This window comes from Lipotes vexillifer, unplaced genomic scaffold (genome assembly GCF_000442215.2).
Source record: "Lipotes vexillifer unplaced genomic scaffold, Lipotes_vexillifer_v1.1 scaffold500, whole genome shotgun sequence".
NCBI classification, from domain to species: domain Eukaryota; kingdom Metazoa; phylum Chordata; class Mammalia; order Artiodactyla; family Lipotidae; genus Lipotes; species Lipotes vexillifer.
In genome coordinates this window covers 1,696,150-1,723,933 of record NW_006778765.1, presented here as the reverse complement: position 1 = coordinate 1,723,933, position 27,784 = coordinate 1,696,150, and the positions used below count along the sequence as shown (strand labels likewise).

Sequence of the window (27,784 nt, the reverse complement as noted above, 5' to 3'; positions counted from 1 at the left end):
CAATGGAATATTACTCAGCCATAAAAAAGAACGAAATAATGCCATTTGCAGCAACATGGATGAACCCAGAGATTGTCATAGTTAAGTAAGTCAGACAGAGAAAGACAAATATCATATGATATCACTTATAGGGGGAATCTAAAAAAATGATACAAATGAACTTATTTACAAAACAGAAATAGAGCCACAGATGTAGAAAACAAACTTATGGTTACTGGGGGAAAAGTGGGATGGGGGGACGGATAAACTGGGAGATTGGGGTTGACATATACACACTACTATATATAAAATAGATAACTAATGAGGACCTACTTTATAGCAAAGAGAACTCTTCTTTTTTTTTTGCAGTACGTGGGCCTCTCACTGTTGTGGCCTCTCCGGTTGCAGAGCACAGGCTCCGGACAAGCAGGCCCAGCGGCACGAACCCACGTCCCCTGCATCGGCAGGCAGACTCTCAACCACTGCGCCACCAGGGAAGCCCAAAGAGAACTCTTCCTAATACTCTGTAATGACCTATATGGGAAAAGAATCTAAAAAAGAGTGGATCTATGTATAAGTGGTAGTTTCTGTAGAGCAGAAACTAACATAACATTGTAAATAAGCTATACTCCAACAACAACAAAATTTTTTTTAAGTCCACAAATAATAAATGCTGGAGAGGGTGTGAAGAAAAGGGAGCTCTTCTACACTGTTGGTGGGAATGTAAATTGGTGCAGCCACTATGGAAAATAGTATGGAAGTTCCTTAGAAAACTAAAAATAGTTACCATATGATCCAGCAATCCCAATCCTGGGCACATATCCGGAAAAGATGGAAAATGCTTATTTGAAAACATACATGCAGATAGCTTCATCTACCAGAGGGCAGACAGCAGAAGCAAGAAGAACTACAATCCGGCAGCCTGTGGAACAAAAACCACATTCACAGAAAGACAGACAAGATGAAAAGGCAGAGGGCTATGTACCAGATGAAGGAACAAGATAAAACCCCAGAAAAACAACTAAATGAAGTGGAGATAGGTAATCTTCCAGAAAAAGCATTCAGAATAATGATAGTTAAGGTGATCCAGGACCTCGGAAAAAGAATGGAGGCAAAGATCGAGAAGATGCAAGAAATGTTTAACGAGAAATGTTTAACAAAGATCTAGAAGAATTGAAGAACAAACAAACAGAGATGAACAATACAATAACTGAAATGAAAAATACACTAGAAGGAATCAATAGCAGAATAACTGAGGCAGAAGAATGGATAAGTGATCTGGAAGACAATGGTGGAATTCACTGCTGTGGAACAGGATAAAGAAAAAAGAATGAAAAGAAATGAAGACAGCCTAAGAGACCTCTGGGACAACATTAAACACAACAACATTCGCGTTATAGGGGTCCCAGAAGAAGAGAGAGAGAAAGGACCTGAGAAAATATTTGAAGAGATTATATTCGAAAACTTCCTTAACATGGGAAAGGAAACAGCCACCCAAGTCCAGGAAGTGCAGAGAGTCCCATACAGGATAAACCCAAGGAGAAACACGCCAAGACACATAGTAATCAAACTGGCAAAAATTAAAGAAAAATTATTGAAAGCAGCAACAGAAAAATGACAAAAAACATACAAGGGAACTCCCATAAGGTTAACAGATGATTTCTTAGCAGAAACTCTACAAGCCAGAAGGGAGTGGCATGATATACTTAAAGTGATGAAAGGGAAGAACCTACAACCAAGGTTACTCTACCCTGCAAAGATCTCATTCAGATTCAATGGAGAAATCAGAAGCTTTACAGACAAGCAAAAGCTAACAGAATTCAGCACCATGAAACCAGCTTTACAACAAATGGTAAAGGAACTTCTCTAAGTGGGAAACACAAGAGAAGAAAAGGACCTACAAAACAAACCCAAAACAATTAAGAAAATGGTCATAGGAACATACATATTGATAATTACCTTAAACATGAATGGATTAAATGCTCCAACCAAAAGACACAGGCTTGCTGAATGGATACAAAAACAAGACCCATATATATGCTGTCTACCAGAGACCCACTTCAGACCTAGGGACACATACAGACTGAAAGTGAGGGGATGGAAAAAGATATTCCATGCAAATGGAAATCAAAAGAAAGCTGGAGTAGCAATACTCATATCAGATAAAATAGACTTTAAAATAAAGAATGTTACAAGAGACAAGGAAGGACACTACATAATGATCAAGGGATCAATCCAAGAAGAAGATATAACAATTATAAATATATATGCACCCAACATAGAAGCACCTCAATACATAAGGCAACTTCTAACAGCCATAAAAGAGGAAATCGACAGTAACACAGTAATAGTGGGGGACTTTAACACCTCACTTACACCAATGGACAGATTAACCAAACAGAAAATTAATAAGGAAACGCAAGCTTTAAATGACACAATAGACCAGATAGGTTTAATGGATATTTATAAGACATTCCACCCCAAAACAGCAGATTACACTTCCTTCTCAAGTGCACACAGAACATTCTCCAGGATAGATCACATCTTGGGTCACAAATCAAGCCTCAGTAAATTTAAGAAAAGTTAAATCATATCAAGCATCTTTTCTGACCACAACACTATGAGATTAGACATGAATTACAGGGAAAAAAACGTAAAAAACACAAACACATGGAGGCTAAACAATACGTTACTAAATAACCAAGGGATCACTGAAGAAATCAAAGAGGAAATCAAAAAATACCTAGAGACAAATGACAATGAAAACACGACGATCCAAAACCTATGGGATGCAGCCAAAGCAGTTCTAAGAGGCAAGTTTATAGCTATACAAGCCTACCTCAAGAACAATCTCAAATAAACAATCTAACCTTACACCTAAAGGAACTAGGGACAGAAGAACAAACAAAACCCAAAGTTAGCAGAAGGAAAGAAATCATAAAGATCAGAGCAGAAATAAATGAAATAGAAACAAAGAAAACAATAGCAAAGATCAATAAAGCTAAAAGCTGGTTCTTTGAGAAGATAAACAAAATTGATAAGTCATTAGCCAGACTCATCAAGAAAAAGAGGGAGAGGACTCAAATCAATAAAATTAGAAATGCAAAAGGAGAAGTTACAACAGACACCACAGAAATACAAAGCATCCTAAGAGACTACTGCAAGCAACTCTATGCCAATAAAATGGACAACCTGGAAGAAATGGACAAATTCTTAGAAAGGTATAAGCTTCCAAGACTGAACCAGGAAGATATAGAAAATATGAACAGACCAATCACAAGTAATGAAACTGAAACTGTGATTAAAAATCTTCCAACAAGCAAAAGTCCAGGACCAGATGGCTTCACAGGTGAATTCTATCAAACATTTAGAGAAGAGCTAACACCCATCCTTCTCAAACTCTTCCAAAAAATTGCAGGGGAAGGAACACTCCCAAGCTCATTCTATGAGGCCACCATCACCCTGATACCAAAACCAGACAAAGATACTACAAAGAAAGAAAATTACAGGCCAATATCACTGATGAAAGCAGACACAAAAATTCTCAACAAAATACTAGCAAACAGAATCCAACAACACATTAAAAGGATCACACACCATGATCAAGTGGGATTTATCCCAGAGATGCAAGCATTCTTCAATATATGCAAATCAATGGATGTGATACACCATATTAACAAATTGAAGAACAAAAACCATATGATCATCTCAATAGATGCAGAAAAAGCTTTTGACAATATTCAACACCCATTTATGATAAAAACTCTCCAGAAAGTGGGCATAGAGGGAACCTACCTCAACATAATTAAGGCCATATATGACAAACCCACAGCAAACATCATTCTCGATGGTGAAAAACTGAAAGCATTTCCTCTAAGATCAGGAACAAGACAAGGATGTCCACTCTCACCGCTATTATTCAACATAGTTTTGGAAGTCCTAGCCACGGCAATCAGAGAAGAAAAAGAAATAAAAGAAATACAAATTGGAAAAGAAGTAAAGCTGTCACTGTTTGCAGATGACATGATACTATACATAGAGAATCCTAAAGATGCCACCAGAAAACTACTAGAGCTCATCAATGAATTTGGTAAAGTTGCAGGATACAAAATTAATGCACAGAAATCTCTTGCATTCCTATACACTAACAATGAAAAATCTGAAAGAGAAATTAAGGAAACACTCCCGTTTACATTGCAACAAAAAGAATAAAATACCTAGGAATAAACCTACCTAGGGAGAAAAAACACCTGTATGCAGAAAACTATAAGACACTGTTGAAAGAAATTAAAGATGATACCAACAGATGGAGAGATATACCATGTTTTTGGATTGGAAGAATCAATATTGTGAAAATGACTATACTCCCCAAAGCAATCTACAGATTCAATGCAATCCCTATCAAATTACCAATGGCATTTTTTACAGAACTAGAACAAAAAATCTTAAAATTTATATGGAGACACAAAAGACCCCAAATAGCCAAAGCAGTCTTGAGGTAAAAAAAACGGAGCTGGAGGAATCAGGCTCCCTGACTTCAGACTATACTATAAATCTACAGTAATCAAGACAATATGGTACTGGCACAAAAACAAAAATATAGATCAATGGAACAGGATAGAAAGCCCAGAAATAAACCCATGCACCTATGGTCAACTAATCTATGACAGCTACATGTAAAAGAATGAAATTAGAACAGTCTCCAACACCATACACAAAAATAAACTCAAAATGGATTAGAGACCTAAATGTAAGACTGGACACCCTAGAACTCTTAGAGGAAAACATAGGAAGAACACTCTGACATAAATCACACATAAAAACAAAAATAAACAAATGGGACCTAATGAAACGTAAAAGCTTTTTGCAAAGCAAAGGAAACTACAAACAAGACGAAAAGACAACCCTCAGAATGGGAGAAAATATTTGCAAATGAATCAACGGACAAAGGATTAATCTCCAAAATATATAAATAGCTCATGCACCTCAATATTAAAAAAACAAACAACCCAATCAAAAAATGGGCAGAAGGGCTTCCCTGGTGGTGCAGTGGTTGAGAGTCCGCCTGCCGATGCGGGGGACACGGGTTCGTGCCCCGGTCCGGGAAGATCCCACCTGCCGCGGAGCAGCTAGGCCCGTGAGCCATGGCCGCTGAGCCTGCGCATCCGGAGCCTGTGCTCCGCAACGGGAGAGGCCACAACAGTGAGAGGCCCGCGTACCGCAAAAAAAAAAAAAAAAAAAAAAGACACATGCACCTCAATGTTCATTGCATCACTATGTACAATAGCCAGGTCATGGAAGCAACTTAAATGCCCATTGACAGGTGAATGGCTAAAGAAGATGTGGTACATATATACAATGGTATATTACTCAGCCATAAAAGGGAACGAAATTGGGTCATTTGTAGAGACGTGAATGCATCTAGAGACTGTCATACGAAGTAAGTCAGAAAGAGAAAAACAAATATCGTATATTAACGCAAATAGGTGGAACCTAGAAAATGGTACAGGTGAACCGGTTTGCAGAGCAGAAATTGAGACACCGAAGTAGAGAAAAAAACGTATGGACACCAAGGGGGGAAAGCGGCGGGGGGTGGTGGGGGTGGTGGGATGAATTGGCAGATTGTGATTGACATGTATACACTGATGTGTATAAAATGGATGACTAATAAGAAAAAATATATAAATAAAAAATAAACATTAAAAAAATGAAAAAATAAAAGAAAACATACATGCACCCTAATGTTCATAGCAGCACGGCTTACAATAACCAAGACATGGAAGCAACCTAAATGTCCATTGACAGATGAATGGATAAGGAAAATGTGGCATATATATACATATATATGTACAATGGAGTATTACTCAGCCATAAAAAAGAGTGAAATATTGCCATTTGCAGCAACATGGATGGACCTAGAGATGATCATACTGAGGGAAGTAAGTCAGACAGAGCAGGGCAAACAATAATGATATTACTTATATGTGGAATGTAAAAAATAATACAGAGGAACTTATTTACAAAAGAGAAACAGACTCACAGACATAGAAAACAAAATTATGGTTACTAAAGGGGAAAGGGGGAGGGATAAATTAGGAGTATGGGATACACACTACTATACATAAAATAAACAAAAAGGATTTACTGTATAGCACAGGGAACTGTATTCAATATCTTGTAGTAACCTACAATGGAAAAGGATCTGAAAAAGGATAGTGTATATCTCCAAATCACTTTGCTGTACATCTGAAACTAACACAATATTGTAAATCAACTATACTTAGGAAAAAATAATAAATAAATTTTACAAATTTTTAAAAAGAAGCAATCACTGGAGCATCTCCCACTGCCCCTGCCTCTTTCTATTAAGGTTGCCTGGTTACTGCCTTCTGTCCTAAGAGGGTGTGGTTTCTGCTGGGTGGCCCTGCTGCCCATCACTTGGCCCGAGACAGCCGGCAGCTGTGGGACCTCCTGCAGTTCCTACTTTGTCCATTAGATGGCACAAGATGCCTTTGGCTGGGTTCATTGATCCAAGACACCAAGGGCACACTTGGGGTCTTTTTCCCACCTGCAACCAGCAGTGATCTAAATTTTTTTTTTTTTTTGGCTGTGCCACGCGGCTCGTGGAATCTTAGTTCCCCAACCAGGGATGGAACCCAGGCCCTTGACAGTGAAAGCACGGAGTCCTGCAGAGTCCTAACCACTGGACTGCCAGGGAATTCCCTGCAAGCAGAGATCTTCACAGAAGATCCTTATCCCCTTCCCAGACTTGGAACCAGACCCAGAGAGGAAGAGCACCTGCTCGAGGCCACACAACAAGTTTAGCCCCTGCCACAGGCTGCTTTTCTGCAGTGTGGAACAGGCTGCCCCCACATCCTGTTCCAGTAGACCCAGGCCTCCCCTGCATTAACAGCTGGGGGCTGGCTGAGCTTAGATCCCCAGGGTGAGCTGGCAGGTTGAGGAGTTGTTGGGCCTCCCACCCACAGCTGGTGGCCACATGCTGGTTGAGGGGCTGTCTGGCTCAATCTCTAGCCAGACATTGGCCCCCAGCCCGGGCTACTAGGCTGAAACATCTCCCCAGGGAGATGGACGCAGAGGGGCTCCACCTCTCCAAGGGCCCAGGATATGATCATCATCATGGCAGCTGCTGCACAAGCACCCCTCACCAGTTTATAGAGCCTGTTACACCTAAGGTGGCTGGTCCCTGGCTCTGGAAGGAGGGGACTGAGACCCAGAGAGGGAAAGGCCTTGGCCAAGTTTCTTCAGGGAATCCAGAGGCAAGGTGGCCTCCCTGAGTAGCACTTTGCCCAATCCCAGGTCAAGAGGCATGTATATTTTGAGGGGAGATGGGGACAGGGAGACAGGGTTCCAGGTCCCTGGGTCCTTCTCACGCTGATTCAGAGACTGAGCTGTTCCTCTTTCAGGAATGAGATAGGAAGGGAGGTGGGGTCCCAGTACCCTCAGGAGCCTGAGAAGCAAGAGAAGGTCCCAGGAAGGGGCAGGACTGAGCAAGACCTGTTCTCAGGCTGCTGTGTGGCCTGGGCCACATCCTTCATTCTCTGATGCCCCAAGTTTCCTGACCACCATCTGAGGGCCCGGGCTGGTAACTTGCAGGAGTTTCTATAATCCTGGGAGCACCAGGATTCTCACTCAAGGTGGAAATCTTAGCACCCAAGACCTCAGATTCTGACTGTAGGGGTCTGGAATGGGGTGGGGTGGCAGCTGTGGATGGTGGAGACAGGGGCTGCTGTTGGGGCGGGGAGGTCTCCCCACTTGCCCTATTCAACCCCTCAGCTCCATCTCCTCCCTTGTGCCTCTTCTGTGACTCTCCTGTCCCCTGGATCAGAGCTCAGAGCGGAGGGAGTTGGGGCATGAGCACCCTCCCTTCACCCTTGGGAAGAACCCACCACTTCCCTGGTGACGCTCTGGGCCCTGGGGCTCAGTGAGGACTAGAGACTGAGGGAGGCAGGGCAATAAGGGCTTCTCTGGCACAGGGTGAATCCTGTTCCCTGCCCCAGTGAGCTGGGATGGGGCCTGAAGGCCAGACACAAACAGGCCTGAGACAGCCGGCAGCTGTGGGACCTCCTGCAGTTCCAACTTTGTCCATTAGATGGCACAAGATGCCTCTGGCTGGGCCCATTGATCCAAGACACCAAGGGTGGAGAAGTCTGGGCATTCATCTATTGCCAATTTCAGATCTGTGAAGTGTGGCCAGACCTCAAGCCCCCCATCCAGCCCCTTGGGCTGGAATGACTGCCCCCAGGCAATCGGGCCCTGCCAGGGGGACTGGGGAGCCTGACCAAGACTTCAGGGGGCTGAGCTCTTGGTGTCAGGGATCGGGGCCCAGAATCAGTCTGGGGGGGTCTCTTTCATGGGCACCAGAGGGCCAAGGAGCAAAAGAGAGCCCAGCTAGACCCCCCCACCCAGCCCATCAACCTCTGATTTCCCTTCCAAGCTATTTCCCCCCTTGACATTTTGCTAGAGCTTAGGGACTTGGGTTTGTGGACATTTCTGCATAAACCACCCACAGCGCAGCTGGGAAGGAGTCTCCCAAAATGGGGAACTAGCTATTCTGACACAGAGGCATCAGCTGGGCCAGCCGAGGTGGAATGAGAGGCTGCAGGTGGATGGCAGGGCACTTGCTCCCCCCCTCTTCCTCCCCGCCTTCCTGGCCTGGGACGGGGTGGAGCTGTTGCCTTATAAGTGGCACGCCTGGCGGCAACGGAGCAAACTACAACCAGCAGCAGCGGCAGCGGCAGGACCCAGGGCAGCTCTACAAGCAGCTTGGTGCCCCGGTTCCCCAGCATGGCCCCCTCAGCCTGGGCCATCTACTGCCTCCTGTGGGGCCTCCTGCTCCGCGGCGGCAGCCTCAGCCCTGGCCCCAGCGTGCCCCGCCTGCGGCTCTCCTACCGAGGTAGGACAGTACGCACCCTGTTTGTGTGTGTGTCCCTGGGAGCCCCAGACCCTGCCATACCCCAGCTATGGGACCCCAGCCAGCCCAGGGCAGTCTGTTCTGACAGCAGGAGGGATGCAGTCACTCCCAGCACAGGCTGTGGGGAGGACTTTACAGTCACTCCCAGGCATGTGCTCCCGGCTGGCCGCCAGAGGCAGGAGCCTGGGAGAAAGGCAGGGGGACGGGGACAGGTCCTGGAAGATATGGCCAGGGTGGAGGTGGGAGAGACAGAGACACACTGGGGGAGAAACTGAGGGGACTGCTGAGAAAAGGAGAGAGACCTCAGCAGAGATGGGCAGAGAGAGATGGGGAGGGGGCAGAGAGGGCAGGTCTGGAGCATCTGTCTGCTCTCAGCTGGGCCCCTTGCCCAGGGCAGACAGTGGAGAAGAGGGCAGCATCCTGTCCCTCTTGTCCGTCCTGAAGTGGGGTCCCTCACCCTATGCCCCAGCCCTGTTCCCCCTCCTGCCTCTTGCAGCCCACTTTGCAATGCTGGCCTTTCCTCTTCCCCTCCAGTCACGAGGCTCTTTGTAGCCTCCCTTCTTTGCCCACCCTGGCCCAGGAGGTTCCTCTGCAGATCTAACCTGATATGTTGTGCTGCAGCTGGCACAGGCCTCTTCTGAATCAGATGAGACAAAGGCTCTCCACAGATTCTTCTTCCTTGGGAAACCAGAGGGGTGATCACCTTCCCCCAGGAACCCCAGTCCAAGGAGGGAGACCCAGGCCTTCTCTGGAGAGTCAGAGGCAGGGGACATGGCTCCACTCTGGAGAGTCTGAAGGGAGTCACAGCAGGGGTGGGGGGGGGCTGGCGGTTGTGGAATGTGGTCCTGCCCTGGGAGCTGTGGCTTTGGGCTAAGTCTGGCTACAAGAAAAGGTTCAAATAGGGCAAATCTCCTTCAAAGTACTGTCAGGCATGGAGGGCTTCCTGGAAGAGGCTGTTAATGAGTTTGGGGATAGAGTGAGTGTTTGGGGATAGAGAGGATGACCTTTTGGGCTTGGATACCTCACTTTCCCAGTGGTGGCCATCGCCCTTTCCCACCACATCCTGCTGCTCTGCCCTTGCCCACCCATCATCTCCAGTCACCTAGCTGGACCCCAAGGACCTACTTCAGGATCCCCACCTCCTGGGGTCACCATCCCCAGAGAGCCACCCCCATCCCTGGGGCCTGGGTAGGCAGCGTCTATGGAAGAGAAAACCCTCTTTAGCCATATCGCTGGGCCAGAGCCTAGAGATCCACCTGGCCATACCTGGCCTCTCCCACACCCAGGCCTTAGCCAGGTGCTCCCTGTGATGGAACGCTCTCCCCTGTCCATCAGCTTGTCCCACTGAGTCAGCCTTGCACGCTTCTCAGACCACCCACCCTTCCTCCAGGCTCTCCCAGCACTTCACCCAGCTTGCTGCCATAAGTTCTGCCAGTGGGGCCATCTTCCCTAGGGACTGGGTAGAGCACAGATGGGCCAGGGGGAAGGAGATGTTAACTGAATACCAGGGGGCCACGGAGTGAAGGTGTAGGGGGCAGGCCCCTGGGTAGGCTGGGCTGGGTGGGGGGCTCAGAGCCCCCTGTCCCACCTACCCCCAGGAGTCATTTCCCTGAAGCCCTCCAGCACCACTTGCATGAAAACATTTTCCAGATGTGAGTGGGGGCGGGGACGTGAATGCACAGCTGGGACGCTCCACCTCCACAGATTGGCTAGAGAAGTGGGCTGAGCAGCAGGCCCTGACCCCTCCCTCCCTCCCTCCTAGACCTCCTTTCTGCCAACCGCTCTGCCGTCTTTCTGGGTCCCCGGGGCTCCCTGGACCTTCGGGCCCTCTACCTGGACGAGTACCGGGACCGCCTGTTTCTGGGCGGCCGCGATGCCATCTACTCACTGCGGCTAGACCAGGCATGGCTGGATCCCCGGGAGGTGAGCTGGACTGACCGGGAAGCGGCTCTGTCTGAGAGCTGGGCAACTCCAGATGGGAGGCCAGCTGGGTCAACTGAGGCTATGAGGTCAGGGGTCATACAGGCTCTGTTTCAGGTGCTGTGGCCACCGCAGCCCGGACAAAGGGAGGAGTGTGTTCGCAAGGGAAGGGATCCTTTGGTGAGTGATGTCGGGAGTGACTGCCCCCCACCATGACCAACACCCAGTCCCTGATCCCCAGGAGAGCCTGGGGCTGCTCCCCAGGTGCCTGTTCCAGGGCCACTTGAAGCAGATCTTGAAGGCTCCTGACGGTGCTGAAGAATCTACCCCCCCGCCCTAGATCATCCTCCCACCCCCCTCCTCCCCCTAGGTGGAGTGTGCCAACTTTGTGCGGGTGCTGCAGCCCCACAACCGGACCCACCTGCTGGCGTGTGGCACTGGTGCCTTCCAGCCAACCTGCGCCCTCATTGCCGTTGGGCATCGTGGAGAGGTGAGCCGGGGCGGCCCCACAAGGGACTGGGAAGCAGTGACATTTCCCCCCTGTTGTCTGAACGCTCCCCATTGAGCCTGGGTCAGGGCAGAGGGGTCAGAGCCTGAAAGGCACCTTTGTGCCAGGGAGCTGACCCTGCCGGCAAGGTCCTGAATGAGGGCGCCTTCCGCCCACCCCCACTCTCCAGCCGCAAGCGACGGCTGCTGCCTGGGTTGGGGCTGGCTCTGCTTTCCTAGGTGACGCCTCTCCCTCCCTCCCTCCTTCCCTCTCCCCAGCATGTGCTCCGTCTGGAGCCCCGCAGTGTGGAAAGTGGGCGGGGGAGGTGCCCACACGAGCCCAGCCGTCCCTTCGCCAGCACCTTTGTAGGTGGGTGATGCCCAGGCCAGGGCGGGCATGACAAGGGTGGGAGCCGGCCAACATCACGGGGATGGGATGGGGTCTGGGTGCAGGGCCTGGCCCTCCTCCCCTGACCCTACCCTCACCCTAGGAGGGGAGCTGTACACGGGCCTCAATGCCGACTTCCTGGGGCGTGAAGCCATGATCTTCCGGAGTGGGGGTCCCCGACCGGCCTTGCGTTCTGACTCTGACCAGAACCTCCTGCACGGTGAGCCCAGGGGTCTGCTGAGGGCAAGGCTGGCTGGGGTCTGCCCCTGGCGCTGGCAGGGAGGTGGGAGAGCTGACGCTGGAGTAGGGACCAGGGGGGCAGCCCATCCCCCTCACTGCCTGGGACTCTGGCCTCCAGTGGGGTCCCTGCCCCTCTTCCCCTCCGCACTGGCTCACTGCCCACCCCGTCCGTCCTCTGTGAGGCCCCCACCAGCTTCGCCGTGTTGCCTCACAGAGCCCAGGTTTGTGATGGCCTCCCGGATCCCTGACAGCTCCGACCAGGACGATGACAAGGTGTACTTCTTCTTCTCGGAGACAGTGCCTTCACCTGATGGAGGCCCGGGCCGTGTCACTGTCAGCCGCGTGGGCCGCGTCTGCGTGGTGAGAGCTGCGGCAGGGACAGTGAGGCTCCCATCCTGGCTGTATGTGCCTTCCCAGACCTGTCCCAAACTGCAGCAGTAGGCAAACTGAGGCGAGGGTGCGGAGCCGACATCCATGCCTCCCCCACAAGGGTGAGGGTGGAGGAACAGGAGGAGGGCCCTGGCCGTGGGACCCAAGGCTGACTGGCCCCCACTCCCCAGAATGACGCAGGCGGCCAGCGGGTGCTGGTGAGCAAATGGAGCACCTTCCTCAAGGCCAGGCTGCTCTGCTCCGTGCCTGGCTCTGGAGGTGCCGAGACCCACTTTGACCAGCTGGGTAAGGGCATGGCCAGGACAGGCTGGGTGAGGGCTGGGGAGGGCTCAGAGCCAGTGAGTGGCAGGCATTGGTCGTGGCCTTCTGTCTCCAGAGGACGTGTTCCTGCTGTGGCCCAATGCAGGGAAGAGCCTGGAGGTGTACGCTCTGTTCAGCACAGTCAGGTGGGCACACGGCCTCCCCTCCCCTCCACCCCTGGCCCCATCTCTGCACTGCAGCCTCCCCTGTTGAGCCCCTGCCTTCACGTCTGGCCTCGCCATGGGTCCCTGTCTCTGTCCCTGACTCGGTGACTCTGTGGCTGTACTCTCTGCCTGGGGGTCCTCGTTTTCTGATCTCTGCTGACTGCAGGCACCATCATCCTCTGTCCTACCTATGGAACCAGGCTGCCCCCTTCCCGCCTCTGACAGCCTCCCTGGCCTGACTGTCCCTGTCTGCCCTTGGCAGTGCTGTGTTCCAGGGCTATGCCGTCTGCGTGTACCACATGGCTGATATCTGGGAGGTCTTCAAGGGGCCCTTTGCCCACCAAGATGGTCCCCAGCACCAGTGGGGGGCCTATGCGGGCAAGGTACCCTTTCCCCGTCCTGGTGTGGTAAGTATCTGCCTGGGACCAGGGCAGGGAAGAGGGCTGAGTAGATGCCAGGAGGGGCTCTGCCTGAGGACAGGCCTGTGTCTGCGTGCAGCCCCAAGGCAGCGGCTGAGCTGGGGCTCCAGAGCAGCCGGGCTGGGTGGGGTGAGGATGGGAGCAGAGCCCAGACCACACTAAGGAGTCTCTCCTACAGCATGAAGGGTCCACAAGTGGTCCCTCTGAGGTTGGCGTGCCCAGCCAGTGGAGCCTAGAAACAGACTGGGGTGGGGAATGTGACATCACAGGAAGCTTCAGGCACTCTTTTTGCCGCTGCCCACAGTGCCCAAGCAAGATGACCGCACAGCCAGGACGACCCTTTGGCAGCACCAAGGACTACCCGGATGAGGTGCTGCAGTTTGCCCGAGCCCACCCACTCATGTTCCGGCCAGTGCGTCCTCGGCAGGGTCGCCCCGTCCTCGTCAAAACCCACCTGGCCCAGCAGTTGCGTCAGATCGTGGTGGACCGTGTGGAGGCAGAGGACGGGTCCTATGACGTCATCTTCCTGGGGACAGGTGGGTGGGCTGAGTGGGGTGGCTGGGCAGGGGAGGTGTGTGAGGACCTATGCTGCCCCTTCCTCTACCACTGACCCCTCCTCCCCTGCCCCAGACTCAGGCTCCGTGCTCAAGGTCATTGCCCTCCAGGTGGGGGACCCTGATGAACCTGAGGAGGTGGTTCTGGAGGAGCTCCAGGTGTTTAAGGTGAGTGGGGGGAACTGATGGGAAGGGTCCCCTCAAGCCCCGTCCCTGCGTCTAGGCCTGGCTACGAGAAAGCAGGAGCAAAGTACAGGAGGGAGATGGGCCTGCTGTACTGAACCTGCGGCCAGTGGGGAGTGAAAGTGATGACGCTCACTACTGCAGAGGCCTTGCAGATGCTTCTAAATGACTGCAGGGCCTGGACACGCAGTCTGTGAGCTGAGAGTTGGGGGGCCCAGTGAGGGATGGCCAAGGCGATCACCCCTTGACAAAGCCCTGCCAGGGGCTGCCAAGTTGCACTGAGGGGCAGCTGACATCCCAAGTTCCCAAGGGGTTCTGTTGACCCCTCTATAGAGTCAGACAGGGGATCATCTGTGTTTGGGGAACTGCTGTGCTTCCCCACATGGGATGGGTGATTTGGGACAGCTGCCTCATTGCTGGGGAACAGGACTGTGGGAGGGGACACCAGAGCTTTGTGCTTGTAGCCAAGCCTTGGAGGCCAGCCAGGGAGAGAGGACCTTTCTAACGTAGGAGAGACTGTCTGGCCTTAGTTGCCAGGGAGTGCACTGACCTGGGAAAAAGATGGTTTCCACCCAGAGTCTGGAAGAGGCTGAAAACAGGGATGCAGGGGAGGTCTTGCTTCTTTCCCAGGTGCCAACACCCATCACTGAGATGGAGATCTCCGTCAAAAGGGTAAGAGTAGCTGCCATCTCTCCCCCCTCCTCCTTCCTCTCCACCTGTCTCCTGAAGTTTCCCTGAGCACTGCTGTTGTCTGATGGAAAGCTGAGTCACAGCAGGCCCTGTGGCTGCCTGATTAAGCCCTGCAATGAGGGTTGAGAGTTCAGCTGGGAGCTGAGATTCCCACGCATGAAACCGGTGGGAGCAGGAGGCCCGGAGTAAGTGAGCATGTGTTCAGATAAGGGGAGATCCACAAAGGCCAGTTCCTCAGGGGAGACAAAAGTGTGCTTGAAAACAAGATCCAGATTTTAAATCAAATAGATTTTAGAGGCCTGCTGTGTGTCCTTTTGCAAGTGGCAAAATCTCCCCAAGTTCATCTGCCTCAGTTCATCTTTGGGTAAATCTCGACTTTTGTACTGGGATTGCTTAAAGCAGAGCTCACCTCCAAAGTCAGGGGCAAGACAGGATAAAGGCCATTGGGGTAGAGGGCAAAAGGTCTGCTGCCAGGAGGGTCTGGAGAAGCCCCTTAGAGAAAAGACCCCAGGTGTGCCCCATTCCCTCCACGTCCTAACATAGGATCTGATGTAGATCAGGTGGGTGATAAACATTTTTTCTTCTGGGAATGCACTCAAGAGGTTCTGGAATACTCTTGCAAATGTCAGGGGCCTCAGGAAAGCCAAGGGAGCTGAGAGCCTAGCTGCTTCTAGGCAGAGCACAGGCTCACCTCGGCCTCTGCCTATGTTCCTCCCAGCAAATGCTGTATGTGGGCTCGAGGCTGGGCGTGGCCCGGCTGCAGCTGCACCAGTGTGAGACTTACGGCAGTGCCTGTGCAGAGTGCTGCCTGGCCCGGGACCCGTACTGTGCCTGGGATGGTGCCTCCTGTACCCGCTACCGGCCCGGCACCAGCAAGCGCCGGTTCCGCCGGCAGGACATCCGGCATGGCAACCCTGCCCTGCAGTGCCTGGGCCAGAGCCAGGCGGGTGAGTGGCAGTGGGCATGGGGGCGCCAGCTGGGCTCTCACAGGGCCCCCACTCACCCCTGTGGCCTGGGCTTGACCCCTGTGAAGTATGGCCTCAGGCCGTTCTTGTAGTAACAGGCAGTCCTCAGTTTCCGTATGTAGGCAGCTCCTGTCAGCATATAGGTTAGGGTCTTTGGGCAGAGTGAGCGGCTTAGGGATCAGTAGACACCTAGGTCCCTGTCGCATTCATGGGGGCTCCTGGACTGACGGAGTCAGTGGGTGGTCCCAGGGGTCCTATAGTTCCTGAGCTGAGCCCACCTCCAAATCCTTCCAGAGGAGACTGCGGGACTCGTGGCGACCACCACAATCTACGGCACAGAGCACAACAGCACCTTCCTGGAGTGCCTGCCCAAGTCCCCCCAGGCCGCTGTGCGCTGGTTCTTACAGAGGCCAGGGGATGAGAGGCCTGACCAGGTGAGCAAGGACCCTGGCTCCAGCCTGCCTGTGTCCTGAGGTCATACCCCTCCATGAACTCTGGGGGGAACTTGCCAAGATCAACTTAAGAAAAGTACGTATTAAAGCCCTTGGGGTGCCTAGAAGGAGGTGCCCCTGTTCCTGCCATCTGGGAACACCCAGGCCAGATGTGGTAGAACTTCTCCAGTGACAGGGAGCCCACAAACTCCTGGGCACTGAGCTGGGCTCTGTCTGAGAGCAGGGTAGCAGAGATAGAAGAGAGGGAAGGGGTCTAGACTGGTCAGGAAGGCCCCCATGCTTACACATATGCCTCATCTTCGAAGGGGTCTCTTCCCCAGGGGTTCTTGGTCCTCCTCTGCCTTAGGCCTGGGCCCCTGATCACTGGCCCTTGCACACACACCTCTACCACACACACACACTCACACACTGCCTGGCCCCACATGTCCTCCCTGGAGTCCAGCTGTCTGCCTAGGCCCTCTCCTCCCCCATCCAGAAAAGTCTGTCAAGCCCAGAGATGGCTTCAGTCTGGGGCCTGAGGCTGGGTGTGGGTGGGGGCAGGGTGAAGAACCATTCGCAAGCCACTCCCACGGGTATGGAAGAGGAGGGAGTGGGTTGATTACAGGAGGGGCTCTCCTTCCAGCCTGAGAACTGGAGGAGGCCAGCCTTGGGCCAGCTGTTGGGCTGGGCACTGAGAAGTCTCCCCCAGTGGGGAAGGGGCAGGGGAGCGATGAGATGGAGTTACACAACACTCACCACCCAAGCAGTGCTGCCTCAAAGTACACATGTGCGGACTAAAGCCCAGACAGGGTCCAGGCCAGAGACGGGGCTGGATCGGAACTGTGTTCCACCTGTGATGGGGCTGTGGGCCCTGCACTGTGGGGGGAGTGGGCAATGCAGACCATGCGCGAGAGCGGGGGGTGTGTGTGTGTGTGTGTGTGTGTGTGTGTGTGTGTGTGTGTGTGTGTGTGTGTGTGTGTGTGTGCAGAGTGGAGGGGAGTTCTTGTCCTTGGTCTGGGGGTATAGCCCCCTGAGTAAAAGCCCATAAGTACTCTTTAACCCTCTGTTCCCTGGGAATATGTGCCAGGGCCCCCCAAGGCCAAGACAGGGGATCCAGAGCTCTGAGTAGGGGAGAAACCAGTCAGTCAAATCTTTGAGAAGGCCCTGTCCTGGATTATGGGAAGGTGAGTCCCTGCCTGCAATTAGCTCACAGTCGAGGATGCTGAGCTGGCCAAGCTGCTGGGAAGGGGAGAATGAGCCCTGAGATGGCAAATTTGGAAAAGCAGGGGCAGAGAAGCTGATGGTGCAGGCCCTGCTCCAGGCGCCCTCACGCCCTCCCACACCCCCAGCAGGTGAAGACAGATGAGCGCGTCCTGCAAACGGAACAGGGGCTGCTGTTCCGCAGGCTCAACCGCCTGGATGCGGGCACCTACACCTGCATGACGCTGGAGCACGGCTTCTCCCAGGTGGTGGTCCGCCTGGCTCTGGAGGTGATCATGGCTGCACAGCTTGACACTCTGTTCCCCTGGGAGCCGAGGCCAGAGGAGCCTGCAGCCCAAGGAGGCCCGGCCTCCACCCCCTCCAAGGCCTGGTATAAGGACATCCTGCAGCTCATCGGCTTTGCCAACCTGCCCCGGGTGGATGAGTACTGTGAGCGTGTGTGGTGCCCCTCCCGCAGCCGAGGCCGCAGCAAACAGGCCAAGGGCAAGAGCTGGGTGGGGCTGGAACTAGGCAAGAAGGTAAAGAGCCGGGTGCAAGCCGAGCGTAATCGGACACCCCGGGAGGTGGAGGCCACATAGAAGAGTGAGGAGGAGGGCGTGGTCGGGATGGGCCAAGCGGCCAGCAGCAGCCCCCAGCCTCTCCCACCCACCCAGCTAGGGCAGAGGGGGCCGACATGCCTGACTGCCTCTTAGAGATGGGAATCTCTGCCCCCAGACCCCTACCAGGCAACCCACAGGATAGGCTGGGGCCTGATGGAGGGCCTTATGTCCTGGGCCTGTTCCCTGCCGCTCTCTGTGCTCTCAGTCCCAGGCTGCTGGCAGCTCCAGTGGGCCTACTATTTGTTCTTGAATGAGGCCCCAAGAGCACATTTCCACTTTTGCCGGAGGCAAGAGGGCTGGGTGATTTTTACCCAGCCTGCAGAACAATGGCCATTCTGAGTGACCCTTAGACTGGGTGTGTGGGTGCAGCTGAGGAGGTGTCTGGGCAGGGGGCCCTCAGGCAGCTGAGGAGGGTGGAAGTTGCCTCCAAGCTAGTACCTGCTAAGAAGACCTACCCTGACTGAGGTGGGGAGGGAAAGTGGAGGCGCTGAGAAGGTGGAACAGCAAGACCCCCTCACACTTTGTGCCCTGATATCTTGGTAGTTCCCTGCCACTCCACAACCCCTCTTCTGCATCTCAGAATCACAGAAGCATAGACTACTAGAGCTCCCTGGGACCTAGGGATGGTCTGGACCTCCCAGCCTGACATCCCTTCATCGGGTCTTGGAGCAGCCAGGCCAGGTTTCCTGGGATGCCCACACCTCCTGATGGGATTGCCCCTCCCCACCATCAGGGTCTCCATGTTGATGAGCAGGGAGGGGGTGAATTCTAGGAGAATGTTATCCCCCAACTCTGTGGACTAGAGATAGGGAGAGGGGAGCTGGGGAAGTGTGGGGTGTTTGGAGGAGTGGGCTTTCTTTCCCAGGGCAATGCAAGCTGACTCACAGCCTGGGAGGGTGGGGATGTGGCAGCTCTGGGAGCAAGCTGCAGCTGGTGGTCAGGACAATGGGCAGGGCTTTGCCTGGGAGGCCACAGAAGACTGAGGCTTTTGAGATGGGGAGAGGGTGGGAGACCCTAGGACCGCCTATGGGACCCAGGGGCGGGCATTCTCAAGGACTCCAGAAGGCATCAATTAGCCCAGGAGCCAGATGTTTCCCACCCTGGGATCTTTGGTTTCTGCTAAATAAGGGTTTGTCACGGATGGTTCATTTATGAAGTCTTTTTTTCTTTTAAGGGAAAAAAAATGTAGGGGGAAGCTTCTAAGTCCTGCTGGTTCTTTGGGGTGCTGCTGGCTCAGTTAGCCAGGAGGCAATCTGTCTGGGGGTGTAGGGAGGTGTTTTTGCCATCAGCAGTAATGTGTTTCTTGGGCTGGGGAGCATGGAGGGGGAGGAGGAGGAGGACTAAATGAAAAGTTGTTCCCAGCCTGCATGTGAACAAGTCAGTGACGCACAAAACCGACAGGAGGGAGACAAGAGCATCAGGTTTGAGATTCCCTCCGTTAAAAACCAAGATGAAGGAAGGAGGAAAAAACAGATAAAAAGCAAGACAGGGCTTCCTGCCCCACTGAACTCAAACCCAGACTCTGTCTGCCTTGGATTTTATCCGAGCCACCCCCGCACTCCTTCCCCCCACCCCCCAGCCCCTACCACCTCTAGAGAACTGGAGTCTGAAAAAGGCCCCTCTTCCCCTCTTTGCACAGTGAGTGAACCAGAAGCACTGAGGTTAACCTGACAGCACTTTGGGAAGCCTCTGGCCTGGGGTAGCTGTGGCTGGGATGTCAGCACGTAAAAGCAGAGGAGGAGGACCGTGGAGGGGAGGAGGAGAGAGGGGCCATGGAAGAGGGTGGGGAGACAGCACAGAGCCCCAGGAATGGGTGTCAGAGCTGCAGCCAGCTCTGCCCCTCTATCCCAGGTTCTGCACTGGCCGCTAGGCTGGGTCCCCTGGGGAAGTTACTCTGGAAAACAGAGGGAGAAGGAGTTAAAAATCCTGAACAAGGAACACCTGAGCTTGGAAAATTATGGACAGCTTCTACTGGTCCATACCCCACCCCTGCCCCGCCTCCACGGTACCGTGTGTTATTCACTCCTGGAAATGCTTCTATGTGTGAATTCTATTTTTGTATTCATATGTTGAGATGAGCCTTGTGGTTTCTCTGTCTTCAAAGCACGCTTCTCATAATTACTATTGTTCTTTTTATCGTCACCACCCCTGAGAGCTGGTGAGGATAGCACAGGGGTTTTCCACACAACCTGCAAGGAAAGGAATGAAGTTAATACTTATATCACATAATTATTACCATTATTGTATCTGTGTATTTCTGTACTAAATTAACTGATGCCATTTGTGTGAGCTGGAAATGAGGGGCTTTCCCTGTCCTTTCCAGGAGGGAGAAACCACCCTGGGTGGCATTTTCTAGACGGGAAGGAGATGGGTATCAGAGGAAGGAAGGAGTCAGAGGGCTTTGCCTATGAAGCTGAGATTGCTTATTAAATTAGGAAAATCCTGTCCCGCGGGCTTCTGAGACTTCTTGGAACTTCAGGAAGACCTTGAGCCAGGGGAAAAAAATGCTGGCAAAGGGCAGATGGGCACGTAGGCAGCACTGCTCCTTTTTCACAATAACACTTGACTTTGTGATAGTGACACTTGGCCTGGTGCCTGTCTTCATCAGCCACATACCAACGTATATTAAGACCACTGTGCTCTTGCCTGGGGGGCCAGGCTGTGCTGTGGGAGCTGCAGGTTTGGCAGAGGAGGGGGAGCCCCAGAATCTGGCCTGCGGGGCAGGATGCAGGAGACGCCTCTCCCCCAGCCCCACTCCCCCAGTGACATCATGCTCCTGCCCAAAGAGCAGACTCCACTGGTGCTGGAGGGAGATGGGAAAAGGCAGGGATGCTTTAAAGATGGGAGGGACATCACCCCACCTCACCACAGAGATTAGCCTCTTGCTTGGATGGCCTCCTCAATTTGTGCTATGGACTAGGGGGCTTAACAGTCATCAGTCCCACCTTGCAGCCCAGGCCCTGGAGCGGGACCCCTGCTTTCACCTCCTGGACCCTGCACAAGCACCCAGGCATCACAGAAAGTGAAACCCTGTTGCCTGGCCTCGGGCCATCTCCACCCATCTGAGAAGCATCATCAGAGCACCATTTGGTGTGGAGTGCTGGGCTGGGAGGCTGTGTGAATGCAACCTCAGAGCCCCCTTCTCTCCTGGGGTGCACAGTGCCTCTGCTCCCACATCACCACTCCCCACACCCTGAAGACCCCTTGGGCCTGGACTTCCCCCAGCCCCTCACCACCACCCTCATCTCCAACCCTATTTCCTGCCTCAGGGATTTCACTCTATCTTCCTCTCCCAGCTTTTTCCTCTAAGTCTCATACTTCCCCTGGTCTTTGGTCCTGTTTCATGATTTCCCAAACAGGTTTAGAACTGGAAAGGGGCTTCGAGAAAGGGGCTAGTCAAAAGTTGTCCTTTGAAACAACTGTCTCATGAGATCCTCGATAATGGTCAAATAAACATGGGATTTCTCTCCCCTTAGCCCCTACAGAGCTGTGCACTGCCTGCTTGCTTGCCCTGTGAAATCCTTGAGGAGCTCACAATGATTTCTCATTAACTGGCATGCCTACTACGTGCTACATGATCCTCCAAAACATGTGGCCCTCTATCCTTTTTTTTTCCCATGGAGCAGTTACCACCTCATGTTTCTAATGTTTTGAAGAGCATACTTTGGGAAAATGCTGGTTAGATTAATTCCCTCCCTTTACATTTGAGATTAATTTATTAATCTCTGCCTTCTAAGCCTGTAAACTCTGGAGCCCCTGACTTCGCAGATGGAATAGCCACATCTTGGTTTCCCATGGCTGGCACCAGAGCAGGACCTGCCACCCCAGGGCCAGGGCTGCCAAGCTGCCAGTCTGCTGTGCTTTGGGCCTGGACTCTGTCCTGCCTCTGGCTCCTGTTCTCCCACACTCAGCCTGCCTCCCCAGCCCATTTCCTGCTCCTCCTGTGTCTGGCATCATCCACTGTGGAGGGCTGGGATTCACCCCAGCTTGTGGCTGTCCTGCAGTCCAAAAGACTAGTTTCTAAGGAAAGCTGAGGGGCAGGGTAGGGGCAGAATAAGGGCGGAAAACAGCCCTTTTCACTTTCTCAAATGGCTTCTGTGCTTCCCTTTCATTCAGCTAAGCCTGGGTCAGGTCCCAGACACCCATAGAATCCTCCAGCTTCAGGAGTGGGCAGGCAGCAGCCATCACAAGGCAGGTCTGTCTCCTGCCAGGTTATCTTCTCTGTGGGCTCACAATGGCCCCAGAGGCAGCTAGAGCCAGGTAGTTCGCAGAGAACTCTCTCGTGCCTCTGCAGTCCAGCAAACTGAGGTGTCTCCAGCCAGCCACATCTCCTTACAAGTAGCAGACAGTTGCTCAGAAACAGACCAATTTCCACCCGAGTTAAGGATTAACCCCAGCCTCACCCAAGTACTAGTCTGCAGGGGCTCTGGCAAGGAGAAAGTTCAACACACACCAGGATCAAATCCCCAGGGATTTCTGAGATTACAAACTTGGCCCTGGCGTGCAGAAAGAAGGAATGAGTGGGGCTAGGTTTGGATATAATACCTGCTAAAGAGCTCAAGGATTGTTGGACCCCCACCCTGGCTCCTCTTCCAGACTCACCCACCCTCCTGGTGCACAGGAGATGAAGTAACAGCAGCTGTGGCCCTGTGTCCACTTCCCACTGCCCAGCCCGCCTTTGTGTGGGTACCACTGCTGGCCCCCTCTTCCTTAGAGCCTGTGTCCTAATGAAGCCTTTCACTTTCCCTGCTGGATTTACATTAAGGAAACTCCTGGTTCCTCAATGATGCCTTTAAAAAAATCATTCTCCACTGAGGATTGGAAATGCTGCACAGTCTCCAGGGAGGCCTTGAAAGGGATGCCCACCTTCATCCTCACACCAGGCCTCCAGCAGTCAAATAGTAGCTTGTACTCAGGGATTCTGCTATGAGGAGGACTCAGGTGACCAGTCTTGACCCCTTTCCCCCAGGGAGGAAGATGACTGGAGCACACCCTAATCCATCCCAATGGGGTGTGTTTCACCACCAAGAACATCCCATTGGGCAGAGAGGGAAGACCAGGGCAAGGGGACAGTTGTGGGCTGGAGAGGATTCCAAAGTGAATCAAGAGACCTAAAGCAGAGTCCAAGTGTCTGCCATCAAATGGAGGAGACAGTATTAAGAGACACTTAAAGCCCAGATTTGCCTGTTAGAAGGACAAGGGGTCTCTGCTCTCACAGATAAAGGTATAGAAGAATGACATGGCAGACCAGCAGCTTGCTTTATGGGCATGACCTCATCTGTTCACTCTGCCCCCACCCCACCCCACCCCACCCCCCCAGCTGATAAGAATCTGGTGCTGTTTCCTGTAGTCCAAGGGTCTCAGACAATGGTGTGAACGGCTAGCCCTACTGGAAAGGACATTGTTCAGGGAAGGAAAAACAACACACTAGCACAAAGCCAGGGCAGGACCTGCCTAAATATAAGGACCTGTTAACATATCTATGATTTCCAAGTGAGGGGACACAATGGGGAATTGTTTCTGGAGAGACTAGGTTCCCCTCCAGAATGCTCCTGGGGGCTGGGGATGGCTTTGATGGCCCAGACAGGTCTCAGATGCTCTGTGAGGGACAGACATTGATGGCGCAGATGTCTGTTTATTAGAGGTGCACTTCAGGGCAGGCCCAAGGAACAAGTTTATATCAAAGACAAGGGGGAGAAGCTCCTAGGCTTCACGCCCTCTCTGGAGGCCTCATGCTGTCACACTGCTCAGAGACCCCAGGGCTAGAGGTGGTTTGCTAGGGAAAAGTGAGATTATTTTCTGAAAAACATCAACTCTTTGCTTTATGGCCTGCAATTGCCATGTTGCTTTTTGGAAAAAATGTACAAGGCATGAGACCCTTGTAAACAGCCAGCGCCTCTGGAATGGGGCTCCCTGGCTTAGTCTGTTAGGGAGCCTTCTCATACCTAGGAGCCCTTGTGATGCTGCAATTCACCTCCAGTCAGCCTGGAAGCACACAGGGAGCTGATGCTGTGTCCCTGGGGTCAGGGTCAATGGAGGTGCTGTTTCTCATAGCAACCTCCTGCCCTGCCAACAGGAAGTTAGAGCCTTTGAACCACCAACCAAAGGCCCTGATTTCGAGGGGAGAGAGAGAGAGAGAGAGAGAGGGAGAGAGAGAGTGTGTGTGTGTGTGTGTGTGTGTGTGCAGCAGGAGGGTAGGGCAGAAGAGGAACAGAATCATATTACCCATTCCCCTTGGGACTGGCAGTCCCCATTTTTAGGGGTGAGAGGAGGGCAGCTGGGATTAGGAGGATCACTTCGGGTCTGGGAGACCATGAAGGCAGTCCTATCTGACCTATGATAGAAGTGTCATTAGTAACATCTATACTAACCTCTAGATATAACAGGAGCACAACTCATGGATAAACTTGAATGGATGTGTTTAGAACAAGTGAATAGCAGTAAGTCCTGTGCAATCCCCAAACAGAAGCAAGTTTTCATAAGCCCTTCTCAACCTTCCACACCTAAAGGGTTATAAACTTCTTCCTCAACATGCTCACAGTGCCCTCTGGTGTTTGACAGTAAAACATCAGGCTTATGAACTTAGGGTTTGAGCACATCCAACAATTCAGTAGACATCAAACTGCCTCTGCATGTGGGGTCCCGAGCCAGACACCATGAGGGGGAGAAAGGTTAATAAGACAGAAAGGTCCCTTCCCATAAGGGGCTTCCAGTCTAGAGGGAGAGACAATTATGGGACCAGATGAAGAATGACATAGGCTATAATAGGGGTATAAGCAGAGCTCAGGGAGAGTGCCTAGGGATGAAGAAGTGGCCCTTATGCTGGATCCATCAGGCTGAGGATAGAGGTTATGGCTCAGACGGCAAAGCTCATGCTCAGGGCCCAGTATTTCAGGGTAGCCATGGCAGAGTGCCCATGGAAGGACTTAGATGTCCATCTCAGCAGCGGCCATCCTAAGTGAAGAGCTAGCAGATGTTTTATGGTAATTAACAGAAGGGATAAGGATGGATACGCCAAGCAAAGCAAGTGGATATAGGAAGCCATGCAGAGAGAAGGCTTTTGCTGCAGTCCTGTGAGGCACAGGGGTCTGAGCTCAACACTGGCAGTCGGATGGAGAGGAAGGCAAACATTTGAAAAATAGTCAAATTGACAAGAAAGAGGGTGGTTGAGCAGAAAAAGAAACATAAGGAGATTCTGAGGTTTCTGGCCCTAGTTCACGGTTCCCACAAAGGTAAGAATTAGAGGAAGCGGAGCAGGTGCTTTGGGGAATTTTTATTTGATGTCTATTTCTACCTACCCTCTCCAAGTGAACTATATGTTCTAGGTCCTAGGTTATAAAATGGTAATTAATTCTAATAGACACATCATTTGTGAAAACAGGTATTTAAAATATACAAGATGAGGGCTTCCCTGGTGGAGCAGTGGTTGAGAGTCCGCCTGCCGATGCAGGGGACACGGGTTCGTGCCCCGGTCCGGGAAGATCCCACATGCCACGGAGCGGCTGGGCCCGTGAGCCATGGCTGCTGAGCCTGCGTGTCCGGAGCCTGTGCTCTGCAACGGGAGAGGCCACAACAGTGAGAGGCCCGCGTACCGCAAAAATAAATAAATAAATAAATAAATAAATAAAATAAAATATACAAGATGAGCCTGGGGCATCTTATAGTGTTAAAAAGTAAAGAAGTGCTCAAAACAAAACCAAACCAAACCAAACCAAAATGAAACACACAAGAATGGCAGTATGTGAAAAGAAATAGGAGTCCCAATGGCCAAAGCTAGAACAATCTGAGCAACAAAATAAAGTAGTATTGGATTATAAACCAAAGTATAATATACATATCCATGAGTCCACACTGATATAAATGGTTGAATAAATAAATACGTGGGAGAGAATAGGTAAATCTCCCATGCTAAAGAATTCCAAATAATACATGTAGATAATCTGTCCTTAAAAAGGGAGGGGACATAAATCCCCACTCATTAATTGTGGGCTGAACAGAGTGGCTTCTTTCCAAAATTTACAGTACATAAAGGGGGAAAAGGAGTAACTTTTTCTGGAAAAACTTGGCAAACACTAACTTGGCCAGATGACCAAGATCAACATCAACAGTGATAAGTCATGTTGATCGTATGTAACTTCAATTTGATGCGATGAAAATGGCACTTTACCTGTGTGGTCTTCCTCCCTCAAACCCATAACTCCAGCCTAATCATAAGAAAAGCATCAAGGACTTCCCTGGTGGCTCAGTGGTTAAGAATCCGCCTGCCAATGCAGGGGACACGGGTTCGAGCCCTGGTCCGGGAAGATCCCACATGACCCAGAGCAACTAAGCCTGTGTGCCACAACTACTGAGCCTGTGCTCTAGAGCCCGTGAGGCACAACCACTGAAGCCCGTGCGCCTAGAGCCCGTGCTCGGCAACAAGAGAAGCCACTGCAATGAGAAGTCCGTGCACCTCAACAAAGAGTAGCCCCTGCTCTCTGCAACTAGAGAAAGCCAGCATGCAGCAACAAAGACCCAATGCAGCCAAAAATAAATTTAAAAAAGAAAAGAAAAGAAAAACATCAGACAAATCCCAACTGAGGGACACTCTACAAAACAACTGACCAGGGCTTCCCTGGTGGCGCAGTGGTTAAGAATCTGCCTGCCAATACAGGGGACACGGGTTCGAGCCCTGGTCTGGGAAGATCCCACATGCCACGGAGCAACTAAGCCCGTGCACCACAACTACGGAGCCTGTGCACTACAACCCGCAAGCCACAACTACTGAGCCCACGCGCCACAACTACTGAAGCCCATGTGCCTAGAGCCTGTGCTCCACAACAAGAGAAACCACCGCAATGAGAAGCCCGCGCACTGCAATGAAGAGTAGCCCCCACTCGCCGCAACTAGAGAAAGCCTGCGTGCAGCAATGAAGAACAAACGCAGACAAAAATAAAGTAAATGAATTTATTTTTTTAAAAAGGGAATAAACAATGTACAGGAGGACTTCCCTGGTGGCACAGTGGTTAAGAATCAGCCTCCCGATGCAGGGGACACGGATTCGAGCCCTGGTCCGGGAAGATCCCACATGCCGCGGAGCAACTAAGCCCGTGTGCCACAACTACTGAGCCTGAGTGCCACAACTAGTGAAGCCCGCGCACCCTAAAGCCCATGCTCTGCGACAAGAGAAGCCACTGCAATGAGAAGCCCATGCACTGCAATGAAGAGTAGCCCCCACTCACCGCCACTAGAGAAAGCCCACGTGCAGCAATGAAGACCCAACGCAGCAAAAATAAATAAATTAATTTAAAAAAAAAACAATGTACAGGTGAGGAAAAATAGTCATAGTGTACCACTTGACTCAACACTGAAGGTTAATTTAACAAAAATTGCGATGCAATTATAAAAGATGGAAGGAATGAACATGGGAAGGTTTTAAAAGTGCTAGATCTTTATGTAATATAATAGTACATCAAAAATGTCTAAGATTAATATATCAAGAAATGGCTAAAAAATGTGGACAGTAGTTGCCTTTAGGGAACAGGACTTGGGGTAGTGAAGGATGAATCAAGAAAGTATTTTTCATTATAATCCCTTTAGCATTTCTTGATTTCTTTTTAAAGTATTATTTTGACCCCACCGCCTCCTTGTGATTCCAAATAAATCTGGTCAAATCCAAATCACTGTGCACATTCAGATATAAGTCTCCAGGGGTCAGCAACATTTAAACCAAGTTCGCAGCGAGACCCTGCGAACTCGGCACCTGGCAATGGTCCTGAGTTTCCCCCACTAATCCAAATCCCACAAAATCATTAAAAACAAACAAATGTTCTATTCAATTTATCCCAAGACCTTCTGCCAGGTTTCTGTCCTAGCTGTCTTGCCTAATATCCTGGCATGGCCCCCTTACCTGAGCTAGAAATGCCCGAGCCACCAGACAGGAG

General features: G+C 51.6%; 1 protein-coding gene across 1 annotated transcript; it reads left to right on the top strand.

Moving 5' to 3' along the window:
• The first annotated feature begins 8,784 nt into the window (after positions 1-8,784).
• Positions 8,785-17,957, top strand: SEMA3G (semaphorin 3G). The gene is made up of 16 exons (XM_007451858.1): positions 8,785-8,893; positions 10,674-10,834; positions 10,949-11,011; positions 11,202-11,321; positions 11,597-11,687; positions 11,809-11,925; positions 12,160-12,305; positions 12,506-12,620; positions 12,712-12,781; positions 13,062-13,206; positions 13,523-13,754; positions 13,849-13,940; positions 14,586-14,627; positions 15,364-15,592; positions 15,905-16,044; positions 17,394-17,957. The coding sequence occupies exons 1-16, from the start codon at positions 8,785-8,787 to the stop codon at positions 17,838-17,840; spliced, it is 2,319 nt and encodes a 772-aa protein (XP_007451920.1). The 3' UTR covers positions 17,841-17,957.
• Positions 17,958-27,784: the final 9,827 nt, after the last annotated feature.